General features: G+C 38.8%; 1 protein-coding gene across 2 annotated transcripts in view; it reads left to right on the top strand.

The window, feature by feature from the left end:
- The first annotated feature begins 6,740 nt into the window (after positions 1 to 6,740).
- LOC148350913 (carboxyl-terminal PDZ ligand of neuronal nitric oxide synthase protein) overlaps positions 6,741 to 25,133 on the top strand; it is a 47,576-nt gene continuing 29,183 nt past the window's right edge. The window contains exons 1-4 of one of the 2 annotated variants that reach the window (XM_088319951.1): positions 7,181 to 7,245; positions 7,403 to 7,472; positions 11,769 to 11,840; positions 23,654 to 23,746. In XM_088319951.1, the coding sequence (XP_088176077.1) occupies positions 11,808 to 11,840; positions 23,654 to 23,746 (126 nt within the window). In that variant the 5' untranslated portion in view covers positions 7,181 to 7,245; positions 7,403 to 7,472; positions 11,769 to 11,807. Of the gene's footprint in view, positions 7,246 to 7,402; positions 7,473 to 11,768; positions 11,841 to 23,653; positions 23,747 to 25,133 lie in introns of both variants that reach the window. The other variant, XM_088319950.1, reaches the window with a different exon arrangement.

A 25,133-nucleotide genomic window follows, 5' to 3' on the forward strand; every position in this document is an offset into this window, starting at 1 on the left:
CAGCTTGTCACATCACCTAGCAATGTTTTTATTTAATTGGATGACTCCTCATGTATTGGTAAAAGCTTTTGAACACGTAAAGTGTACAATACCCTCTGGGATGCCACTGTAAGAGGAAATAAATTATTTAACAAGCCGTCTCAGAACTCCAGCAAAATCCATTTCGAGATTGGATTGAAAAGGGATTTATTGTGACTGTGTGTGTATTTTGTAATGTTTGTTTGTTGCCGTTCCTCTTATTAAGGAAAGTTTGGGAGCAAATGTTTACAACGTCTATTGACGTTTCCACCAGCTCTCAGGTATGTGAGCACCAGTAAACGCGCACACACGTGACGTAGCTAAGCCATGTTAACTGCATCTGAAACAAGGTCACTTGACTGCTTTCTGTTAATTTTCTGTGGGCTGTATGGACATTGTGTGCAGTGAAAAATTAAACCAAGGTGCAACCAAATGACTACAGCTCCCTGTCATATTCACCCTTTTTATTTTTATTTCCTTTTTGTTTTTTAGGAGCTTTCTGGGGCGGCAGTAGCTCAGGAGGTAGAGCGATCGTTTTAGGATTAAGGGATCCCAGTTCGAATCCCGGCTTGTCCGTGTTACATGTCGAACTGTCCTTGGGTAAGACACTGAACCCCCAATACCCCCAATAAGCAGGTTAGCGCCTTACATGGCTGCACAGATCACGGCCGCTATTGGGAAATGTGAAGCACATTGTAAAGCGCTTTGGGAAGTCATTGACTTGAAAAGCGCTATATAAATGCAGATCATTTCATTTCATTTCATTCTGTATTAGATCCAATAGCATCATTGCTCCTTTTTATGTATTCATTTTTGGCGTGTGGATTTTTGCATATTTTCATGCTCCAGTATAAATCTTCATAAGACTTTGACCATTCCCGCATATTTCTCACTCCTAGCTGACTCAAGTCAGAAAACCAGCAGAGGTGAAATGTAAATGCAGCAGTCTTATACCTGACTCCATCCTTATCAACTCAGCATTCTGAAAAAAAAAGCACAACATAATTGGGGGCTGAGGTGGTGGTTGAGCAAGCGCATCATACCTTGTATCTCACATCATATATGAACCTCAACCTCTACGTAAAAAGGAATATTCCTCCCCCCAAAAAAGTTTATAAACGAGTAATTAGCCCGGAGACATGCTGTCATTATGTTTTGATCAGTCAGATTTCATTGCCAGGACAAAAGACGGAACTTGATCTGATTGAAGGCTGAATGTACTGTACAAACAGTTAAGGCTTTCCGCTGCCTTTTTTAAACAGAATTTCTAATTAAGGGGACATTGTGTATTATTTAGCGCCTCCCCGTGGTAAAAACAAAAATAAACGATTTGAATATCAAGCAAAAACCCACGAACTATCATATAAATGTGCATTTACACTATACCAAGGGTCTCAAACTCAATTTACCTGGAAATAGTTTGGGTGAGAATGGGCCGCATCGGGATTTTTCCACACAAAAAAAAGCTCTGATAACTACATTTTAATGTTCGTATGTGTCTTTGATTCTAACACAAAATAAGATTAGTGTCCATATAATGAAATTTAATGAGGAAATTAATCCGAAATAAAGACATCAAATACTATTAGTACAGGAAATATAAAAGACTGAAAACCCCAATACAGTTGCTGACCAGAAAAAAAACGTACCCTTTTTAAGTTTAACTACTTGTATTAACAGTTCTTTACTTTCTAAACATGAATGGAACAGTGAGCATGAACTGTTCTGAACATAGCTTTTCTTTTATTTATTTATTGCTGCTAGAAAAACTACCTCAAAATTACTGAGAAATGAGAAGAAGTAATAACAAACTTTAAAAGTAATTTGAATGGGCGGAAAATGACCAAGTAATGAGAAGCGGACTTCCAAAAAAAAACTAAAATGTAAAAATTAAAAGTATGAAAAATAACTGAAAAGGTATTGAAACGTATGGAAAACGTATAAAAGCAGTATTTGTTCCCCTTTTGAAATGACTCACAAGAATCCCTTTCAGTTTCGTTTTTGGTCAACTTTTTATTAATGCCCTGGTGTGTAATATTTGACAACTACAGGACTGTCTCAGAAAATTAGAATATCGTGATAAAGTTCTTTATTTTCTGTAATGTAATTAAAAAAACAAAAATGTCATACATTCTGGATTCATTAAACATCAACTGAACTATTTCAAGCCTTTTATTATTTGAATATTGCTGATTTTGGCTTACAGCTGAAAAAAAACTCAAAAATCCTATATCAAAATATTAGAATACTTCCTCAGACCAAGTAAAAAAATAATTTTATAACAGCAAAACTAAATCAAACATTTGAAAATGTCCATTGATGCACTCAGTACTTGGTTGGGAATCCTTTTGCACGGATTACTGCATCAATACGGCGTGGCATGGAGGCAATCAGCCTGTGGCATTGCTGAGGTGTTATTGATGCCCAGGATGCTTCGATAGCGGCCTTCAGCTCATTTGCATTTGTAGGTCTGGTGTCTTTCATCTTTTTCTTAACTATACCCCACAAATTCTCGATGGAGTTCAGGTCAGGGGAATTAGCAGGCCAATCAAGGACAGTGATGCCATGGTCAGTGCACCAGTTACTGGTGGTTTTGGCACTGTGGGCAGGTGCCAGATCATGCTGGAAAATGAAATCCTCATCTCCATAGAGCTTTTCAGCAGATGGAAGCATGTAGTGCTCTAAAATCTCTTGGTACACAGTTGCATTTACTCTGGACTTGATGAAACACAGTGGACCAACACCAGCAGCTGACATGGCTCCCCAAACCATTGCTGACTGTGGGAACTTCACACTGGATTTCAAGCAACTTGGATTTTGCTCCTCTCCAGCCTTTCTCCAGACTCTGGCGCCTTGACTTCCAAATGAAATGCAAAACTTGCTTTCGTCTGAAAAGAGGTCTTAGGACCACTCTGCAACTGTCCAGTGCTTCTCCATAGCCCAAGTCAGACGCTTCTTCCGTTGTCTTGAGTTCAGAAGTGGCTTGACCATGGGAATACGGCTATTGTAGCCCATTTCCCAGACACGTCTGTGAACTGTGGCTTTTGATACCTGGACTCCAGCTTCAGCCCACTGTCTTTGAAGCTCCCCCAAATTCTGGAAGCAGCTCTTCTTCACAATTTTGTTAAGGCTGCGGTCATCTCTCTTGGTTGTGCAGCGTTTCTGGCCACATTTTTCCCTTCCAACAGACTTTTTGTGGATATGCTTTGAAACTGCACTCTGTGAACAGCCTGCTCTTTGAGAAATTTCTTTTTGTGTCTTACCCTCCTGATGGAGGGTATCAATGATGGTCCTCTGGACAGCAGTCAGATCAGCAGTCTTCCCCATACTTGTGATTTAGTTTACTGAACCAAGCTGAGTGTTTTTAAGGCTCAGGAAACCCTCGCAAGGTGTTTCGAGTTAATTAGATGATTCAGGTGATTAGTTGAATAGCCTACTTGTATACTTTTTCATGATATTCTAATATTTTGAGATAGGATTTTTGAGTTTTCTTAAGCTGTAAGCCAAATTCAGCAATATTAAAATAATAAAAGGCTTGAAATAGTTCAGTTGATGTGTAATGAATCCAGAATGTATGACATTTTTGTTTTATAATTGCATTACAGAAAATAAAGAACTTTATCACAATATTCTAATTTTCTGAGACAGTCCTGTAGATGGCACCGTGTTCTCTGGTGCAAGCGAGAGCCAGTGCCACAGAGCACAGCGTAGTGGTTGGATGTTGGATAAACATGGCGGCGACCTAAGTGTGAATTCCACTGTAAAAGAAATACAAAATTGTCAACCAATGATTTTTTTATTTACTGTAAAAAAAAGACCATTGGTATGATAGTTCATGTGCTGTTGCTCAGTATTAAAAAAAAATACTGAATGAACATTTTTTTTATTACCACTAGGAGGCATTTACTATTACACACTGGCCCTTTAAACACCCAAGTTGATTGCATTTTTTTTCTTCTTTCCCTTTCTGGGAGTCCCAATCCCCACATACTCTTCGAGAGTACCTCATAGGTAGAGCAAGTCAAGTCAAGTCATGTTTATTTGTATAGCCCTTAATTACAAAGAGTTTCAAAGGGATGCACGGACAATTAATGATTGCAAACTACAGACTATTATCACACTATCCCCAGATCTAAAACCTACATAAGAGCGAATAATACACAGATATTGTCAACATAAAATTTAGGTTATTCATAAGCTATAGAATAGAGGTGTGTTTTAAGGTTAGATTCAAACATTTCCTCTGAGGTTCCAGATCAAATCTCAGGGGGAAGAGCATTCCACAGCACCGGGGCCCGAATGGACAACGCTCTCGAACCTGCGGATCTCTTCTTGGCTCTCGGGATCACTAGTAGACTAGCATTTTCCGAGCGAAGGGTCCGGAGCGGAACAAAGGGGGGAATTAAATCTGAATGATATGAGGGAGCAAGTCCATGTATGATTTTGTATAATACCAACAGAACTTTAAAATCACATCTTAAGCTAACGGAGCCAATGCAGCTAAAATCGGGGTAATGTGATCAAACTTTCTTGTCTTAGTTAAAAGCCTTGCTGCAGCATTTTGTACCAGCTGAAGGCTCTTGATTTTGGAGTAGTGCATTACAGCAATAAAAATACATACTTAGGCAAACTAATGCTAATGAATACATTTCCAATTACAAACAGTTTTGAATGTTAGTTATTTTTAATTCTTGTTCCTAATTTAATCAAAATAATACAGGGCATTAGTGTAACCACCTTCGAAAATTTTAGCAATTTAAAAACTATTTTTCCTTATCAAATGAAGGCATAGTCCTAAATTGAATTAAAAACGCTGGCCAAAATATAAAAAAGTAAAACAAAATAATAATGTGAACAATGCAGTGTCAGAAATACTCCACTGCCTTGAAATTGTTCAGTCTATTTGATTCCTAACCCCTATCAGTCTCTGCTCCCCTATTGCCCGGCTAGTGTCACTTGCAGAAAAGCGGCGGAGTCTGTGAAAGCTCTGGTGAATTCAGTGTAAGTGATTATGGAAGCCCAAAAGTGCCATAATTCAATTGAAAAATGAAACATTCAATTAATAAAAACTGCCATAAAATAAACATTCAATTGATAAAATAAATGCCTTTATAATAAAAAGCTTTGAGGAAAATATTTTCATTAAAATGTTGTCATAGTAAAATTTTACATGTTACATTGATTTAAGTGAAATAAAAAAACAAATGTTTTAACCAGGGCAGAACAGCAGCGCAATGGTTAGCGCATATGCGGCACAGTTCATGTCTTGGGAACCTCCTGTGTGGGTTCAAATCCAGCTCCAGACTTCCTGTGTGGAGTTTGTATGTTCTCCCCGTGTTTCCTCCCACATTCCAAAAACATGCATTTCAGGTGAATTGGTCGGTCCAAATTGTCCCTAGGTGTAAATGAGCGAGTGACTTGTCTGTCCCCGTGTACCCTGCGATTGGCTGGCAACCAGTTCAGGGTGTCTCCTGCCCACTGCCCAATGATTGCTGGGATAGGCTCCAGCACCCCCGCGACCCTACTAAGGATAAGCGGTTTAGCTAATGAGATGAAATGAGATGTTTTAACCAGCCAGACACCCCCAAAGTTCTGAACATATGATCGCCCCTGATGCAGAGTACTATCTATTCCAAAAACATCTCATTCTTTGGCTACATGTTTTTTCATATACCTTTAAATGTAATTCAAACCCTGTAAAAGTAGTTAAGTCGCTTAAAAGATGATGAAAGACTGCTGAGCCCCCTCCTCCCCCTTATTTTTTTAAGGATTTCGCATGGGCGGCAGGTTTGGTTCACCAGAGGGCGCTCGAGCGTCGTCAGCCTGCGCGAAAGACGCACAATTATAACCGCCCAAGGATTCTGTGGAACTTTGCCCGGGACGTTATAAGCTTTGCCTTTGTGAAGACAAGTGCACTACAGCCTGCCCGCCTTCTTTCCAGCGTGACCCTCCCCCCTTGCGTCCCACCACCCTCATTTACGAGATCCGCATTCAGGCGCATTGACGCTTCTCCACCTCTTCTCTTAACGCCAATTCCGGATCTTTTCCCCCCCAGAACCGGCTATTTCGACTCAGTTCACTGAAAAGAGCCGACTCTTCAGCTTTTTTTTAATATATGATCTTCTACCAACAATAATGAAATATGCACAAAATGAATTTATTTTGAAACTGGATTATCTTTCTATATTATGATAGCCTTTATTGTTTCAATAAGCGGTGAACTTCTACCTCATTTAAACTTTCAAATTGTTTATACCAAGCAAACACTCATATTGAGCAGCCATGAGTGCCTTAGAGAGAGAGAGTGAGAGAGAGAGGGGGGGGGGCGAAAGAGAAAAAAAGACAGAGAGATAAAGATTGAGAAAAAAATAGATGTAGAGAAAGAGACACAGAGAAAGAAAAACAGAAAGATAAATAAAGAAAGTCAGAAAAATAAATATAGAATATGAAAAATGAGATAGAGGAGAAGAGAGAGGTGGAGAAGGGGAGAGAAAGAATGAGGGAAAGTGAGAAAAAGGCAGATACAGACAAATTTCAAGAGAAAGAAAGAGAGAGAGTAAAATGGAAAGGAAAAGAAAGAATGATAAACGGAGAGAAAGAAAGAGAGAACTATACAAAGAGGGGGAACAACTAGGATGGAAAGGGAAATAATGAGAGAGAGAGAGAGAGAGAGAATGACACACACACACACAGATAGATAGATAGAGAGAGAGAGAGAGAGTGTAAAATGGAAAGGAAAAGAAAGAATGATAAACAGAGAGAAAGAAGGAGAGAGCGAGAGAGAGGGGGGATACAGAAAGAGGGAGAGAGAAAGAGAGAGAGGGAGAGAGAGATACAGAAAGAGGGAGAGAGAGACACAGAAAGGGGGAGAGAGCGAGAGAGAAAGAGTTTTGAAGACAGCTGGCTCTTATCGTTGGGTACAGGCGCTCGTCGTTAACTACTAAGAGCCGGCTCTTAGATCCGCTTCGTTCGCGAGCAACCCATCATTACCCCATTCCGATTCCAAGCGACGCGATGCGCATCAGCCGCCTCCGAGGCGGGAACGTGGAAGCGCGGACCCGGAACCGGACCAGGACCTGAACCTGGACCCGGAGCTTTTTTGGTGAGGTGGGCGCCGTCATGCCAGCCAGGAGGAATCGCTACAACCTGGTGGACGACGTGGGCGACGCCAGGCTGCCTCTTCACAACGAGGAAGCTTACCAGCATGGCATCTCCTTCCAAGCCAAGGTGAAAACACGACATCGAGTTTAGACAGAAAAGTACTACAGTTCAGAACAGGACTTCTAGTTAAAGCAAGTGAAAACTACTCGAACTTTATTACTTCTAATACTAAACTGCAGGGCGATATGTTTTGACTCTCTCCATGTATTTTGAACAATTTCAGAGTTTAAAATGTGTCCGGAGCAGGTGTTTTTGTTCGGAGTTGACTACAGTGGCTCTCAAATGGGGACAAAGTAAGGCACTGTTTTTGAGACAAAGCACGCTTTTTTCTTAAAATAATAAATAACATAACATCAAAAAAATCCCACACTGTCCGTCCAAAGTGTTGACAAAAATTCCTGGCACCAGTTTGATGTTTTTGTTGTTGTCTTATTAAAAGCTTAAATCATCACGTTGCCATGGTAGCAGTGAAGTAATCCCTCGTTTTTCGCGGTATTTTGATTTATATTTTGGGACAACCTAAGGAGCATATTTAATAGTGATAATTTTCACTGCAATAGTGGTAATGTCCACTGCAAAATAAATATAACAATATCCTGTTTTCTTCGCACAACATTTTGCTAATTCTAAAGATTATAAAACCTTTACTATAAAAATCACGCCTAGAATTAGTTTATTATAATACACTAACTCTGCCTGCTTCAAAGATTGGTTCCGATATATGATTTTAAATGTTTAGCAGCGCTGCATTTAAAAACCGGGAACCTGAAATTAAAGGAATGTTAAATTTACTGTCCCAATCAGTATGTTGTATCAGTATCTATGACGATCCAAGACTTGGGTATCAGTATCATTTGGGAAAATTGTTGTTGTATCCAAAATCACTAATTTGAATGATGAATTTCTTACTTCATGATTCCAAAGGTAGTTTGTAGTTCGTACACCATTCTATATATTAACAGGGATCGTACAGTTGCTTCATATTCTTGAAAAATCTTGAGTTTTGTTGTTGTGTTTTCAAGATCTGGTAAATGTTTGAATTTTGGGTGAAGTGCTTGTAAATGCTCGAAATTGTTGCCATTGCCATGTTTCTGCATCAATACACCACACAATAAATGAAGTTTTTTTTTTTAAGTGTTTGAAAGTGACGTCGACAAGCCTGCTCTGGTGGCTTGTCATTATGCCGTTGTGATGTGGAGGATTACAACCACCTAGTGCTTGCATCCAAGAGGACAGCTCTATTTAGAAAACTGTCTCTTTTGGCTCGGCTTACTGAGAAGAGCAGGCTATATCAGCTACCAAATGGCTCCTCAGATTTTCCTTTAAAAAAAAAATTATATACTATCAATAATAAAACGTTAAGCAGCAAATTATTTAGTATTTAATAAGTTCATATGTTTTGCAGGAGATCCCTGAAAAACACATGAAATATAAATTCAAATATTCACAGATGTACAAAAATAATTGTAAAACACAAAACAATTTTAGGTTTTTACACACTGAACAGATTTAAAGCCGAACAACAACAGAAAGTACCTGAAAATGAAAAACAATAAAAAAAGATACAAATAGTAACTATTCAATGCTACAAATAATTGCTAAAATGCAAAATAAACTATTTACAATTCTATTTTAACCAATTTAGACATAGATCCTCTGAAAAACACAATATATATATATATATATATATATATATACCAAAGTTATTTAATTTATATATTAACGATAATTTTAATGTTTCAAAACTATTGAAAATAGTAATATTTGAAGACGACACTAACATTTTCTATTCAAATGATAACTATATTGATTTGGTAACCTGTATTAATCGTGAACTAATTAACCTAAAAGTATGGATGGATATAATAAATTATCTTTAAATTTAAATAAAACCAAAGTAATATTCTTTGGTAATCGTAAGGCAAATCAAGATTTAGAAGTTAAAATGGATGGTGTTGCAATAGACATTGTATCAGAAATTGAGTTTTTAGGGGTCATAATAGACAATAAATTAAGTTGGAAAACACACATCAGACACATACAAACTAAGGTATCTAAAAGCATTTCAATAATTAATAAAGCCAAATTTCTTTTAAATTATAATGCATTGTATTTATTATATTGTTCTCTCGTTCTGCCATATTTAACATATTGTGCAGAAGTCTGGGGCAATAGTTACAAAAGTTCACCAAAGCCGTTTTTTATCCTTCAAAAATGTGCAATAAGAACAATACACAGGGTAGGATATCGGGATCATACCAATATTTTATTCATGCAGTCCAAATTATTAAAATTTGATGATTTAATACAATTTTTCACTTCACAACTGTTATTTAAGGTCAACAAAAAACATAGTGAACGGGAGATCGACAGACGGGTCGGTGCAGCGTCTGCCGTCATTCGGACCCTGTACCGGTCCGTCGTGGTGAAGAGGGAGCTGAGCCGAAAGGCAAAGCTCCCGATCTACCGGTCGATATACGTTCCTATTCTTACCTATGGTCATGAACTTTGGGTCATGACCGAAAGAACTCGATCCCGGATACAAGTGGCCGAAATGAGTTTCCTCCGCAGGGTGGCTGGGTTCTCCCTTAGAGATAAGATGAGAAGCTCAGTCATCCGGGAGGGACTCGATGTAGAGCCACTGCTCCTCCGCGTTGAGAGGAGCCAGTTGAGGTGGCTCGGGCATCTAATAAGGATGCCCCCTGGACGCCTCCCTCAAGAGGTGGTCCGGGCATGTCCCACCAGCAGGAGGCCCCGGGGGCGGCCCAGGACACGTTGGAGAAACTATGTCTCTTGGCTGGCTTGGGAACGCCTCGGGGTCCCGTCGGATGAGCTGGAGGAGGTGGCTGGGGATAGGGACGTCTGGGCTTCCCTTTTAACGCTGCTGCCCCCGCGACCCAACTTCGGATAAGCGGAAGACAATGGATGGATGGATGGATGGAAAAACATAGTGCCAGAAAACATACAAAAATTAATCACTTGAAAAGAGGGAAATTATAACTTGAGGGGCTGTAGTAAATTCAAAATCCCAAAGGTGAGAACAACCAGGAAAAGTATGTGTGTGTCTGTGTGTGGAGTCAAACTTTGGAATAATTTACAAGATGAGATCAAACAATGTCCAACTATCCATGTGTTCAAATTTAAATACAAAAAAGCATTACTGGCAAAATACAGGGATGAAGAAAATGGGATATGAGGGCGATTGGAAATACTGCGTTTAAAACTATGGTTAACTTGTTGTTATGGTTGCTATTATTATATCAGAACTGTTATTATAAATATTATGTTTATTTTTATTGTTGTTATTATCATTGGTGCCGCAGTGACATTTGGTAATTAGGCGCATTGGGTATTACGAAGATTAGTGTATAAAATATGTGATTATTTTAATTATTATAATTATTGATATCTGACCTATGTAATAAGTATATCCATGAGATTTGGTTATATTAGACACAAGAGGAAAGGAGGATTTGTAAAATGTATTTAATAGGGAAGATAAAGAGGTAGGGAAAATAAGCATCTGCTTCTGACTACCTCTTTTCGAACATGTTATGTGACATTATTTTGTTGTTGACTCATTGTTTTTGTCCTGTTTTTATTTTATTTTCGAAATAAACGTTTTCATTCATTCATTCATTCATTCATTCATTCATTCAATTAAGCTTCAAAGTTTAATTAAATAGAAACTATTCAAAAGTTACTTAAGTAATTCATTGTGTCCTTTGAGATTGTCTTGCAGGAGAAAGATTGCATTGCAACGACTTTGCTCTCAACCAACTGTGTTGACATAATCAATTATTGATCCAGCAAAAAAAAAAACATTTTAGCTTTCAGAGGACCCTTGTATAGTTTATTACCTTTAATACTAAATTGGGTTGGTTGCCTTCTGATAAAAGTTAATAGTTTATTTGACACATGAATAGAAATAGAAGACATCAACGCGTTTTGATCTTGCAAGGAGAACAGGAGAGGACTGTACAAAAAACCCTCACAATGCCAAATTCCAAATCTGTTCTGAAAGTCCTCCCCTGAGCTCTTACTTTTTATTCGATTCCCTAGGTTACAAAAAGCAGATCTGCACTAAAGTGTGTAGATATCAAAGAAAAGCAACATTATTGGCCAATAGTGACAATTATGTAAAACACTACATACTAGTCAAAATAACCAAAAAACAGTGCTCAACAATGGCCAAAATAGCATCCCATGCAAATGTACCATATTAAAAAAAGAATAAACATATCATCTTCTTTATTAATTTAGAATGTTAAGCCCAATCACAACACCACCCGTGCAAAGTTAAAATATTACAATGTGTGAGTTGCACAGAAATTCAAGTCATTAGTTCGACCTCTTGCTGATATAAAAGTCATGTGCTTTAACTATTTGATATGGGAATTTTAAGGGCCTTAGAACACAGCCCTGAGGCACAGGGAGAGCTGATGATTGTTTTTTACTTATCTATTATTTGATTTATTTTTTTAACTAAAAAAAGAGTGTAGTGGATTTAATAAATATTGTGAATTTCACATGTCAGAAAATAACCATGTATTTGTAAAAAAAAATAAATGCTGTTTTTGTGTTTGCAGTATGTGGGGAGTCTGGATGTGACACGGCCCAACAGTCGCATGGAGATAGTGGCAGCGATGAGGAGGATCCGGGTAAGGACTTGAAACACTTGCTTTTCTGCTATTTTAGTATATTTGAGGGGTTTTTCAATTGCAAATCATTTCTACAATAGTTTTTTGTTCTTTTCTCAAAAAAAAAATCTACTACTAATGTAGTCAACTAGAAAAATATTGTACAAGAAAATAAGGACAATTATTGATTCAGCTTGTCTTTTGTCAGTACTCGTTACTGAGAAATTTACTTGCGTTCTGGTCCCAACACTATCAGTTTTGGACGTTCCTGCTTTCTGTCCCTATGGGTGCATACAACCCCCGCCCTCTAGAAACATCACTCACCACTTCACATGGGGAGCGATTCACTTAAGTGAGCTTGATGGGGTTGCGACACGACTACGCTCTTAAGCGCGGTTGAGTGCGGGCGGGGAAAGCCAAAATGTTCATTTTATCACCTGAAACATGCATGAGCGCAGTGTCACTTCCAAATTATGAGGGAATCTGTTTTTTTAAGGCACACCCTCAAAAGCAGTCTTTCGTTATATTACACTGGACTATCAGGTGGATGGGACCAAAACCACAGTAATAGCTACTGTAGTTATTCGTAACCGTTGCGCATTTTTTACACACATATGTAAAAGTACAATCGTTGATCACTCAAAAATTGTCGCTGACCAAAATCGCAGAACATAGTACTCAATGGAATTCAACCCGGATTGCGGCGCTGAGATAATCCTAACCACTAGACCGCTAGTGATACAAATGACATATGAAAAGGCATCATATCTCATGTCGTTATTTCACCATTTTTACTCACAGTGCCAGAAACGAATGTTAGAGAATAGGAAAAAAACAAAAGTCGGCCTGAAAGCTATAAATAATTGCAAAGTCCAATTCATCATCAGACAAACCAAAAAGTTGTTTCCTTGTCATGCTTTTTTGCTTTGAGCGGTATCTTTCAGGACGACTTTCTGTTTTCTCTATTGTCTAAAATTTGTTTCTGGCACCCTGAGTAAAAATATTGTGATAATGAGATTAAAATATAATTCCTATTACGATGTACTCTTAACCACTGTTGGTCTAGTGGGTAAGTGTCGGCACTCTCACCACCGCAACCCAGGTTTGATTCCTGTTGCATTCAATATTTAGCGATTTTGTTTTTCGATTGATCAATCATTGCAAAAAAAACCTAGTATACTGTGAAACCTCGTGTGTGTGTGTGTATATATATATAATGCCAACCTTTCAAATAATATTCACCGTATTTTGCGGGTTATGAGGCGCACTTTAAAATTTCTGGCCAATATGGGTTTTTTAGGCACGCCATATAGTCCGGAAAACATGGCAATTTCCACATTTTGAGAATGTAAGGGATAGTCCCTTCTACTTCCTTAGTGTTGCAAAAAGTTTTACTGCCAAACCATCCGTCTTTTTTTTTTTTTTTTTTTTTTTTTTTACCCTTTTTTTATTTAATCTCTTGTTTCCGATTGGCCGGTTCTGTTACGCACCTGCCGTTCCCACGGTGAGACACAATGTCTCGCACCCCCCGTTGGTCCTTTTAGACGCGTGTGAGGCCACACTCTATTGTGCCTCACTTAGCTATAAGGAGTTTAGTGCTTTCACTTTGGCTGGCGGCATAGAAAATGCCTTTAAATGCCTCGTGCCAGTGTGTACATCCACTTTTCTCTCAGATCCCAAGGAATGTTTGGGGGAGGTGAACGAAGAGGGTGGGTCACCCCGGAAGAACGCAAATGGAGAACGCAAATAGAACCGCTTTGCCATCGCCATACTCTTCGGACACAAAAATAGCTCCTCTCTATTTAGCCCATTGCTGGCTATCTGTTTGGCGTGCACAGGAATAGATCCTGGCTTAGGGCCAGGCAGGCACTTCCTGCTTTGAATTCCAATCGGGCCCTAATGGGATTTTTTTAGGCCTTATTTTTCTCACTGCCAAGGGTCTCCTGGGGAATTTCGCTCTTTTCTTACCCTTCCGTTCATCTTTTGTTAAGAGCTTCTTCAGCATTGCGACAGTGGGGGATGCGTTCGGTCAGGATTGAGGGGTGGGTGAAGGGAGCTACTTGCTGGGGGATAATAATAATCGTCACACCCTATTGAAGAGTCAATACGAACTGAAAAACAAAAAGGTGTACAAGAAAATGAACCATAATTACCCACTTGTGTTTAACTCGCACCCCTAATTTTTTTATTAAACATCATTGGTTTGTTTCACTTCTTCTCGGCTCGAATTAATTGTAAGTGACAAACATTGTTGAACATGTGTGACCATGATTACAGTCATTTATTGACAATGTAAATTATGAACCCTCTACCAACATAAAATATACAACGTCCTTCAAAGCCCGATTCGTTATTGATTTCACCCAAGGGTTTATTCCCTAATCATGCTTTTTTGCAATTATTTACATTTTTCCGGATGACTTTGTTTTCCCCATTCTCTAACATTTGTTTCCGGTTCTGTGAATAAAAATGGTGTGATGAATGCCTTTTCAAATGGCATATATTTTAGGGATAGACCGATATGGGTTTTCAGGGACAATACCGATTACAAGGAGGCCTGGAATCTGACATGGACTTTTCATTTGCATAAAATAACGAATGCCTTTTTTACTATTGTAAATATAAGAAAATTGGAGGGTTTCTCCTATCAGAGCAAAAAAAACAAATCAAACCGGTAAAAATGTGCAAAATGATAAAACGATATATCTATGATGTATAATAAATAGTAATAATAATAATAATATTTCCTTGTATTGTCATTCTGTGTAACAATGTACACAGAACGAAATGTCGATTGCACCTGACCCGTTGTAGCGAGCCGATGCAGCCGCAGCCAACAGAGGGCGCCGCCGACCACTTTTTAAGTCTTAGAAATGACTCGGCCGGGGCGCGAACCACCGACCTCCCAGTCTAAGTGCATAATCACCGTGGCAGTTGTAAAGTAGCCTACATTTTGCTTATGGGTGCTGTACATGGGAGTTCAAGGTGCTAACAGCTCTTGGGTACCCTTCTTTGGTGCTCCTGTATTAAATATTGTATTTTTCCCAACAACACACTGAAACTGAAATACCCTTGTATAGATACTATGTCTTACAAGATTGATGGTTTTTCATTTGATCCGTTGCGTGTCGTGGCAGAAGATCAGCTACACAGGGTGAGGGTTTCCGCTGTTACAAAATAGGACAGCGTGCACAACATGTTGGACAATCCTATCAACAAAACACCTTGTGATATCCCAGCATGCAGTAAGTCCTAGAAAATGAGAAGGAGGTGACCGATCAGTGAAAGGTGGGGGCCTAGGGGAGTTTATTTGTTCTATGTGCACTCAAATGGATACGCTGTAGGATTTCTGAGAAGGGGGGCTTCATCATAGTAGGGGTCATTGTTTTTTACTGGGGCTGGCTTTAATGGCAGATGTATGCCAGCATAGTGGATGACCTAGAAGTGCCGTGGATCAGCTTCAAGTGTTAAGTACCCTTTTGTCTGTCCCCACGCACAAAGACAAAGCCCGGCTGCTCGGATGTTTGTCATCTTTCACTTTCAGGCCAGACGTTTGAAGATGGCTGTTAGACTTAATGTACAACCACTACTTTCCAGAAATCTCTGACGTGAAAAGCTTTCATTTGTTGGGGGGTAAAATATAAGCTTGTTGCTGACATTATTACCTTCCGGACAAATGAGACAAATTTTGATAAAAACGTTTCCTAATGTAACACATTCGGGACTGAGATGTTTAGCCGCATTGAACAGGATTTGGCTGCACCCTTGTTTGTAATAGCAAAACTTTCAAGTATTGCTATTATGTTCAAAAGAAAATTCAGAAACAAGACCTTAAACACCTGCGCTGCGCATTCTCTTATAGTAGACCCAAAAGTTACAACATCCCTCGATTATAATGCCCAGTGTTTCCCAGATCATTTTGTGAGACCCTGGTGGGTGGACAATCTAGAAGGGTCCATTAGTCTGCTGCCCCGGAATAAAATTCTGTACATTTTAAATTGAACCGCATCGAAAAGTTGTATATTTAGAGCAAATCTAAGAAGCTGGATCTATAATGAATGTAAACTATTGAATCATAAATATAATGATTCACAGCAATGGCACAGCAAACAAAGTCACCCATAAAGCATGGTATACAAGAAAGGAGTTTAATGCAAACAAATCTGCTCATCATTTATTCGACTAAAAATAACTACTCTTGGCCTGATGCCAATGCTGTACTATTTTTTTAAGGTATCTTATCCGTGCGTGAACAGGCAAACTCACCAATATGAGTATTACTTTTAATTACATGTTATAATCATTTTGGTGATTTTGGGAAATTACAATATTGAATATCAGTACCACTGCTTATAACGGGATGCCTGTTCTTCAAAGGTTTTCAGGGGGTTATTTTAACACACAACTTATGAGTTAACTCAGGATTTACCTGCTCTGGGCAAATTTTTCTAATTGTGCAACAAGTTTTCTGCATGGAACGCTGGGTGCTAAACCTTTTTTTCTGGTCACAGAGTTTTGAAAAATGTTCAACTTAGGGAAAAGAGGGCGCTCGTCAATGTCAAATTTTACCATGCCGTCTAATCACAGTGCAGGCGGTGCGGGACAACCACAACCGAGTGCACACTTTAGCACTGACAGGATTACATGGCACAAATACACATTATGGCATTTGGGATCATTTTTATAATGAGAAATGTAAAAGATATTTTTATTACTTCTCATTCATATATATTTAAGAGTGATGGTTAATTGCCATTACATACTTAAATACATTGACCTAAATATTTTATTAGGATTAAAATAAATTACTTTCAAAATATTATTGGATTAATGCAAAGGAGAGAAAATTGTATGTATTAATCTAATTTTGTGTGTCAATGACTTCTCAAGTTTTTTATATCATTATCAGTTTGAAAAAGCTGGCCTTTTTCTTCTTCTGCTGTGTAAAGCTGACATGACCAATTTAAGAGATTGTTGTTCGGCATTCAACATTCTATGCACTGTCCAAAAATGAATGTGTTTGCTAACTTAAGCGTTGCTACGAGGTTTTTACCTGATCCTTTTTAATGAACAAAACAATAAAAGTGTTTTTATGCCAAGAGAACCCAGTTAGTGTTAAATAAAAAGCTGCAGATACATGGCTCTAGAAGAGCAAACCTCTGCTTACCCCTGCCACCACTTGGTGCCCTACACCACTTCCTTCGCCTTAGAGTTAACATGAGTCAGTCGTTTTTGACAGAGAGATGGCCATTACATCAACTAATCGGAGTGGACATTTTCAACATGATCAGCAAAGTCAATCTTTTACTTTGTTTTCTCAGCAATTCTGAGTTCATGTGACCGGTTTAATGTCTGATGTTACGTTATGGCGTTATTTTTTCAGTAGCGATGTAATCCAATGATTACTTTCTGCCATTAAAACGCCATTACAGTTACTGACGGTCAAAAGTAGTGCGGTACTTAGTCTAGTAAAAATCAGCATTAATAAGCAGGACATCCTCGGTCAGCCTTTTGCTATATTTATTCACCAACAACACGGGAACGTGAACATGGATTTAATTCAACATAACACAGCTGCAAATATGCAATAAGACAAAACAGTGTGTGCGTGATGATGTCACACAATGGAGAACGTCCTACTGTAATATCATAAGTAAGAGCGCTATTAAATTCACAATACATCTTTAGTTTAGGATTCTTTCTTAGTGGTTCCTGTGTCTTTAAACACTAATTGTTCCAAAACTGCTCCTCTCTCCTCACTGAGAGAAGTCTTGTCAGCTGAGAGGGGGAGTATAGAGTTGGGAAGAGAAAGGCAAGGGAGTGTGAGAGGTAGAGTGAAGAATTGCGGATAGTCATTTTATATTGTTTTACCTTTGACATTTGTTGTGAACAAAATATTTGAAGGGCAGTTACAGATTTCGACTTGACCAGTTGTGTCAGGTTGTGAGAGTTTTTTTTTTTAAACAGCAGTGTTAAAAGCACTTCATATTGTTGAACTTTTTACTTTTGTTGTGTGAAAAGGCTTGTACAGTAGCATATGTCTACTTGAGCGATTGTCTGGCTAGAGATTATGATTTATTCTATTGTGAAACTCAATTGATATTGTTTTACAATCTACTTCTATTGTGACCAACTTACCTGAAGTACAGTAAGCCATGTCTACTTGACCAGTTGTCTCAAGTTGTGAGAGTTAGGTTTAATTTTTTAAACTCACTTTAGATTGTTTACTGATGATTGTCATTTTATTTTGTTGTTTACTGTTTATGTTTTGTTGCTCTTCAAGTGTAGGATAAATCTGTTGCTATTGAGGTGCAATAAATATTCCTATAACACAACTACCTTTCTGTTCTTCACTATTTAACTGACTCAAAATACTGTTCAGAAAAATCTGTATTTTTTGACATACCACAACTTTTTTTTTCAAGTAATGGAAATAGCTACTTTCCCTGGTAACTAGTTACTTTTACCATAGAGTAACTCAGTTACTAACTTTTTTATTAACCTTTTTGGAAGAAGTAGTGAGTAAATATAACTTTTTTACCCTTTTCTCTCTTCGTGTACACTACAGGTACCTTAAAAAAAGGATTGGACAGGTTCAGAGACACGTTCTTCCTCAGGGGCTGTCACCATCCTAAAGATGTGTACAAAACTGTAAAAATATATATCCTGCAACTTATTTGTTGCTGCTTGGTATTTTTGTTGTTGCTAAATGTTATTGCACTGATTTTCTTTGCAATGCTGTTAAGATGCACTATTATTTACATAGAAAACGTACTTTTCTTTCTTTGCAGCTCAGTACCAAATGACCCACGGCACCGGCCCGCGGTCTAACGGTTGCCATAGCCTACAAAATGAATATTTAGGATTCTCGCTAATTGAAATATTGGGCCGGACAGACAGGCAGAGTCTCAACGTTGGACTTTATTTGCGCAGAAAAATGGCTTTACGCTTCAATGCGTCTGTGACAGGCGCTGTAAAAGGACAGGTCATCCCTTGAGCACAGGGAAGGGGGGTGTAGCTGCAGAGGCAAAACAAAGGAGCAACCTTAGCATGCCAAACACTTAATCTCAGTGTAGCCTCTGCACATGGAGCCTAGTAAAGTGCTCTCTCGCAAACACAGTTTCGGAATGGTCGCCGCTGGCGCCTCCACTGCACGAGTTCTACCAAATTGCAAAAGCCCGCCGTAACAATTAAAAGCTTCCTATTTGTGCGCGTCTGTCGCTAAATACCAGCGCGCGTAATAATGCATGAAGGCCTCGGGGCAACATCAATTTTCTGCTTGCATCTTGAATGCAAAATAGATTTCCTCACCGTGTGTGTGAGAGAGAGAGCTGCAGCTTTTCTCTTACATCCTCATTACAGGTGACACTTCACACTCTCATTCATCCGCGTTTGCTGCGACAACATTCACAAATCAACGCTGATGTTTTGCACACTGGCCTCCTTGAAATACTCTCAGCCCATTGAGAAAAACAGAGTTTTCTTCCCAATATTTTCAAATAAAGTCACATTTGACATTTTTCTACTAAAGCTCGTTCACCTTAGTTGTAAATGTTGCCATTCAGCTGCAATATATGAATTAATATACCATTGGCAGATAATGTAGCTTATTTTAAAGGGACACAGTGTAATATTGGACCAGTAGTTGTCGCTGTATTGTGCAGTCCGATTGAAAACAAGTGCTAAAAAACAAACTATAGAGACTCAAAGTGTTTCTTTTTTTGTATCCAGATGGTGGAAAATCATGTCAGCCCTTTCTAGGTGAGCCACATGTTTTGTAAAACAAAAATAATTTCCTTGACATATGAGTTCACGGTTAACGGAACCCTTAACCACCTGGTTCGTAGGGGCAGTACTTCCTATGGTGTGTCTTGGGCAAGTACAGCCTGGCGGCGCCAATCCCTTCCCACCCCTACATGAATCAGATAGTACTGGTTCTTATTGTTATCAGTAGTAGGAGAAGCCTCCTGATCTGACTCAAATAGAGCACCTTCATCATCTGGTCACCGTTGTCTTTCGATTTAAAGCGTTATTCAGAGATGAGCCGGGATGGGCTTCAGCACCTCGGCAACCCTAGAGAGGATAAGCGGTGCAGATAATTGATGGATTATTTGAGTGTTCATGTATTTTGGTTTATTATTCTAATCAGTATTGTTTTTTTTTTCAAATGAATGACGTTTTTTAACATTAGGTGGAGCTAACTGACACAAAGTGTCCCTTTAAGTAAAAATACCAATGAAAAACACAGAATTTGCTCAAAATAATGACTTTCCATTTACCGATGTATGACTGTTCTCAAAATAGTTTTCGGTTGGACTATTTTAGCTGTGTTATCATAAAAACATGTTTTTTGTTTTAGAATTTTAATGATGTGTATGTACGGTTCTAAAATTGCCATCTTTATCCTCATAGGGGTACCAAAGTTTCTTTTAATATAAAATTTAGTATACACCTTTTTCTTTTGATTGGGTGCACATTCAGACCTTTCATATTGTTATTAAAAAAGCGCAACCATGGCATATAAACGAATCCATCCATCCATTGTCTGCACCGCTTATCCTCTGTAGGGTCGCGGGGTTGCTGGAGCGCATCCCAGCTATCTTAGGGCAGTGGGCAGGGGACACCCTGAACTGGTTGCCAGCCAGTGGCAGGGCAAACAGGGACAGACAACTCACTCGCTCATTCGCACCTAGGGACAATTCAGAAGGGCCAATTAACCTGACATGCATGTTTTTAGAATGAGGAAACCGGAGTGCCCGGAGGAAACCCACGTAAGCACGGGGAGAACTTACAAACTCCGCACAGGAAGGCTGGTAGCAGGATTTGAACCCATGACCTCAGAACTGTGCCGCGGAAGCGCTAACCACTGAGCTGCTGTGCCGCCCTCCCACGATATATATAAAAATATAAATCCCTTTTGATACACCCGACTAGAGTTTTAAAAAGTGGCTGGCTTTGAAGCTACAATCCAGGCTAATTGAAGTCGTTTATCTCGACGTGTCACAACCGCATATCCCTCTCGGAGTCGTTGCCTGCTGCGCTCAACTGAAGGGGATTAACCCGGAAATTTCTGGCCGTGCAGATGGGAACCTAATAAATGGGTGTAACCTTTGAAACGATATATAAACCACTTACATTTTAAAAGACATGACCGACCTTTGGTGTGAAGTGATCATACGCAAGACCAATACCGCAATTGGACTTAAAGCGGAAGTCAACCCAAATGATTTCCGAACCGTATTATGAATTTTATTAACACACCATTTTGTGTTTGTAAAATATGGAATATTCCCTTGCTATATCCATCATTGCAGGCGGGATTTTGACAATGCTGTCACATGAGGGATAATATCATAAATGCTCAGGCTTCAACTAACAACCAATCATGGCTTTGCTTCAGAAAGCAGGTCAGTTTTGATTGGTTGTTAGAGTCCAGACAAATCTGATATAGCTTTCGCTCAATAGCCACATCAGTGGTAGATGAATACAGGTGGATTTTCTTTCTTTTGTTCCTATTCCAAAAACAATATTAATCAATTGGCCAACTTTAGTTCTGTAAACTTATCATCTGTACAACATATTTTTGTTCGGTAATACTTTAGGTTGACCTACATCATAAATTTGAGTTTGCTTTCATGAAATTTTGCTAACAAGCCCAAAATAAAAGTGTAATTTAAGAATGGTATTCCTCATGCTTTTTTGTGTTTATTTATATCTTTCCGGATGGCTTTGTGTTTTCTCCATCCTCTATTATTCGTTTCTGGTAATGTGAATCAAATTGTTAGATCAAATGTAATCCCTGTTCCTATGTTCTTTTTCACTGGTGGTCTAGTGGTTAGGATTCTAAACTGTCATTGCTGCGACCTGGTTTTGAGTCCTGTTGCTTGCATCTTATTTTTTGCGATAGTTATCGGCGATATTTTTTGACTGGTCAATCATCGCAAAAATATGGGAATACACTACCCTAAAACCCTGTATATAACGTGCACCCAAACTTCTTTTCTAGGGAAACTTGCGAGTTGTATCCAAATAAATATGGCCAATATTACAAATTTGGCTTGAATCCGAGCATATAAAATACATTGGTTCAGTTTGTAATGGCAGTTTTTACCCAGTATTAAACCGATTGAGCAAGAATTGAAAATACGCTAACGTTCTGTCCAAAAGGCGTCTTTATTTGGTCTAAAAGTAAAAGTTGAAAATCTGTCCGTTTAAAGACATTCACGTTAAATTGATTTTAATTTAATTGAATAGTCTTTATATATTGGATGGCTTCTCGTTTCAGTGTAAGAAAGCGATATAAAGAGCGGTTGGCTAGCTGCACAATAGCACCGGGTATCCTCGGATCGAGCCAGGTCTCCGCGATCATTAAAATACAACCGTGTAGCTCCAGGTCGTGTGTTTCATGGGTAATGCATCTCTTCCGCTTCCTGAACCTGATAATAATCCACTTAGCACCCGTTGGTGATCACCATTTCTCTGTGCTTTTCTGACATCCCCCTGGGTCCAAATTAATTGAGGAATTTCTTTTCAATGTAACAAGCTGCTAAATGGTAGCTGTCGCCATGCTTCGCAGCTGGTTCAAGGGGCCACATTGACTTGTGCGCCCAGCTCACTGTTTGTCTTACAGCATACACCAACCTATCACAGTCACGCACACAAACGGTCACGCCCACCCAACACACACACACTCACATATAACCTGCCCCATGATAGCATTTGCTGTGTGCTGTCTGCTGTAGAACACAATACACACTAAAGACAATTCAATTCAAAGTCTGCAAAGCAGTGGACCAGTAATAACCGAAAAGTGGAGTAGCGAGGGATGACTGTTTTCCCAACAGGAATCAGACAAGACAAATCTCGCGCAACTGCTCATTGAAACGTGTGCACGGCAGTTCACTTGGCATCATCAGTTACACGCTGGTTTACTACTGGCCTCTTTTCCCAGAAGCCTTGCAAGTACATCGCCACGTTTCAAAGTGGCACGCCGACATTTCAAGCTCCTAATTGTTTGTTCCAACTTACACGGCAGGCACGCCTTATAAGCTTAAATATTTCAAAACACTCGCTGTGCAGCGATGGGGAAAAGAGAAAAAAAGAGAAAGAAAATATTAAAATTTAATTATTTGGATGTGAAGTTGCAAAATCCCACTTTGGTAGCTTGGAGTGTGACTTGTAAAGCTTCATTTGGGCGCCATGAGCTATTGTAACTATTACAGTAAGAACATCGTCCTTGTATTATGATTTCTCATGATTTATAACTGTTTTCAATACAGTAATTCCTCTCTATGACACGGTTTATTTGTCATTGATTCTCCACCTCACAGCTTTGCATAGTAAATTGTGTCCTGCATTCGGATTGGCTAAACTGTCTCCTTGTTTATTATAATTTGACGGTGCAGTTGATACAGTACAGCATTTATTTAAAAAATCAGTTTTTTTCAAAACTTGTATTTGTTAGGCAAATGCTTGAACTAGTAAAAGTATGTTTTTTGTTTGTGTATAATAAGAGTATTTTATTGTATAATAATTGTTTTAAATGTTTGTACTTGACGGATTTTACAGATCAAGTTTTTGTGCACAAAGTCAGCTAGTCGTGGCAGCCTTATTAACAACCCTTGCTGATACTCGGAATAAAGTGACAGTGGGGTAGAGGTGGGGGTAGCGGGTCTTGAAAATCAATTTTGCTTTTTTTTTTTTTTTCTTAATTTCCTTTTTTTGCAGGATTACTAACTTGCCCTATTTGCTCTCCACGGTAGTGGTCAGGCCAATAGCTGCGTCATAAAAAACAAAAAATAGATATTTTTTAATGTATTTTTTTTCCCCACCAGTACGAGTTTAAAGCCAAGAACATCAAAAAGAAGAAAGTCAACATAGTGGTGTCGGTGGATGGTGTCAAGGTTTTGTTGCGAAAGAAACAAAAGGTAAGTGCCCTGTGTGAGGGTTTAGAGCAACGGTCGGCAACCGCCGGGCTGTGGACTGGTATCGGGCTGTTGGTCAATTGGTACCGGGTCACACAGAAAGAGAAGAATAATGATATATTTTTTTATTACAATGTGAATACATGCATTTTTTTTTTCACCCCTATGAAAACCTCATTTGAGTGCGTGTTATACCAATGGTAATATATCACCGTAATTGGGCAATGATTAAAAAATATTGCTTACCTACAGTAATTTGCTCAGCATGGGATGCAATGGGGATCAAACCTGGATCGCGGTGGTGAGAACGCCAAATCCTAACCACTAGACAACTAGGATTGTAGTTGACGAAGGAAAAAAAGCATGATCGCATCCTCACACTAATGTTATGCTGCTAGGTACAATGTTGTAATGAAGCATTATGGAAAGGAGCTCATCCAATACAATGTGACACTTTGAGTAAAAATAGTGTGATGATGACATAAAATCTAATGCCTTTTCCTATCCCTTATAGATCCCCAATGGCCTAATGGAGGGGTCGGCAACCCAAAATGTTAAAAGAACCTAAATGTACCAAAAGAAAAAACCCATATGTTTGGGGCAAATAAAAATTAAAAGCTTCATATCAGCTTCATAAGGAGATGTTCATATACAGTATATAGTTTGTTGTATATATACATACCCATCCATCCATTATCTGCACCGCTTATCCTCAGTAGGGTGGCGGGGGTGCTGAAGCCCATCCCAGCCATCTTCGGGCAGTGGGCAGGGGACACCTTGAACATATATGCCCCCACATTAAAAACTATGTAAGACAAACACAAAATTGATTCAAAACCGACTTCAAGTCCAGCTGTTGAAATTAATGTCCTTCATTGAAGTACACAGTCCAAAAATCACAGCCGGCAAAATGAACGGAAAATGATACCGGTACTTAAGGTTTGATGCAGACCTGCAGAGTCCGGGTACCCGTTGAACGTAATCCAAGGAAAAAAAGTCTATATTTCCAAAGGTAAGGGTGGGAAAATTATATATCCACTATTGTCCGCTGCGACATCAAACAGGTCTCACTCACCTTTACTTCACTTCCCGTCAGCCCGTGTTTGCTCCGCCTCTCTTAATTCGCAAAACATATCAGAATAAGTGTCTCAAATAAATACATTACAAAAATATACAGTTGCAAATACTTATTATCCATGAGTTACACATATTTACAAAAAAAGACGGTACACCGAGAGAGTTTTCAAAGCTTTAATAACAATAATTTTATAACTTTCATTCCAAACAGTGGCCGATAATGGTAGCAACACGCTAGCAACACGCTCGCAACACAGTAAACGGGTCTGTTAAAAAAACATACCGTACTTGTAAAAATCACGGTTAACAGTCG

Source organism: Urocampus carinirostris, chromosome 16, assembly GCF_059441175.1.
Source record: "Urocampus carinirostris isolate Australia breed hairy pipefish chromosome 16, RoL_Ucar_1.0, whole genome shotgun sequence".
NCBI classification, from domain to species: domain Eukaryota; kingdom Metazoa; phylum Chordata; class Actinopteri; order Syngnathiformes; family Syngnathidae; genus Urocampus; species Urocampus carinirostris.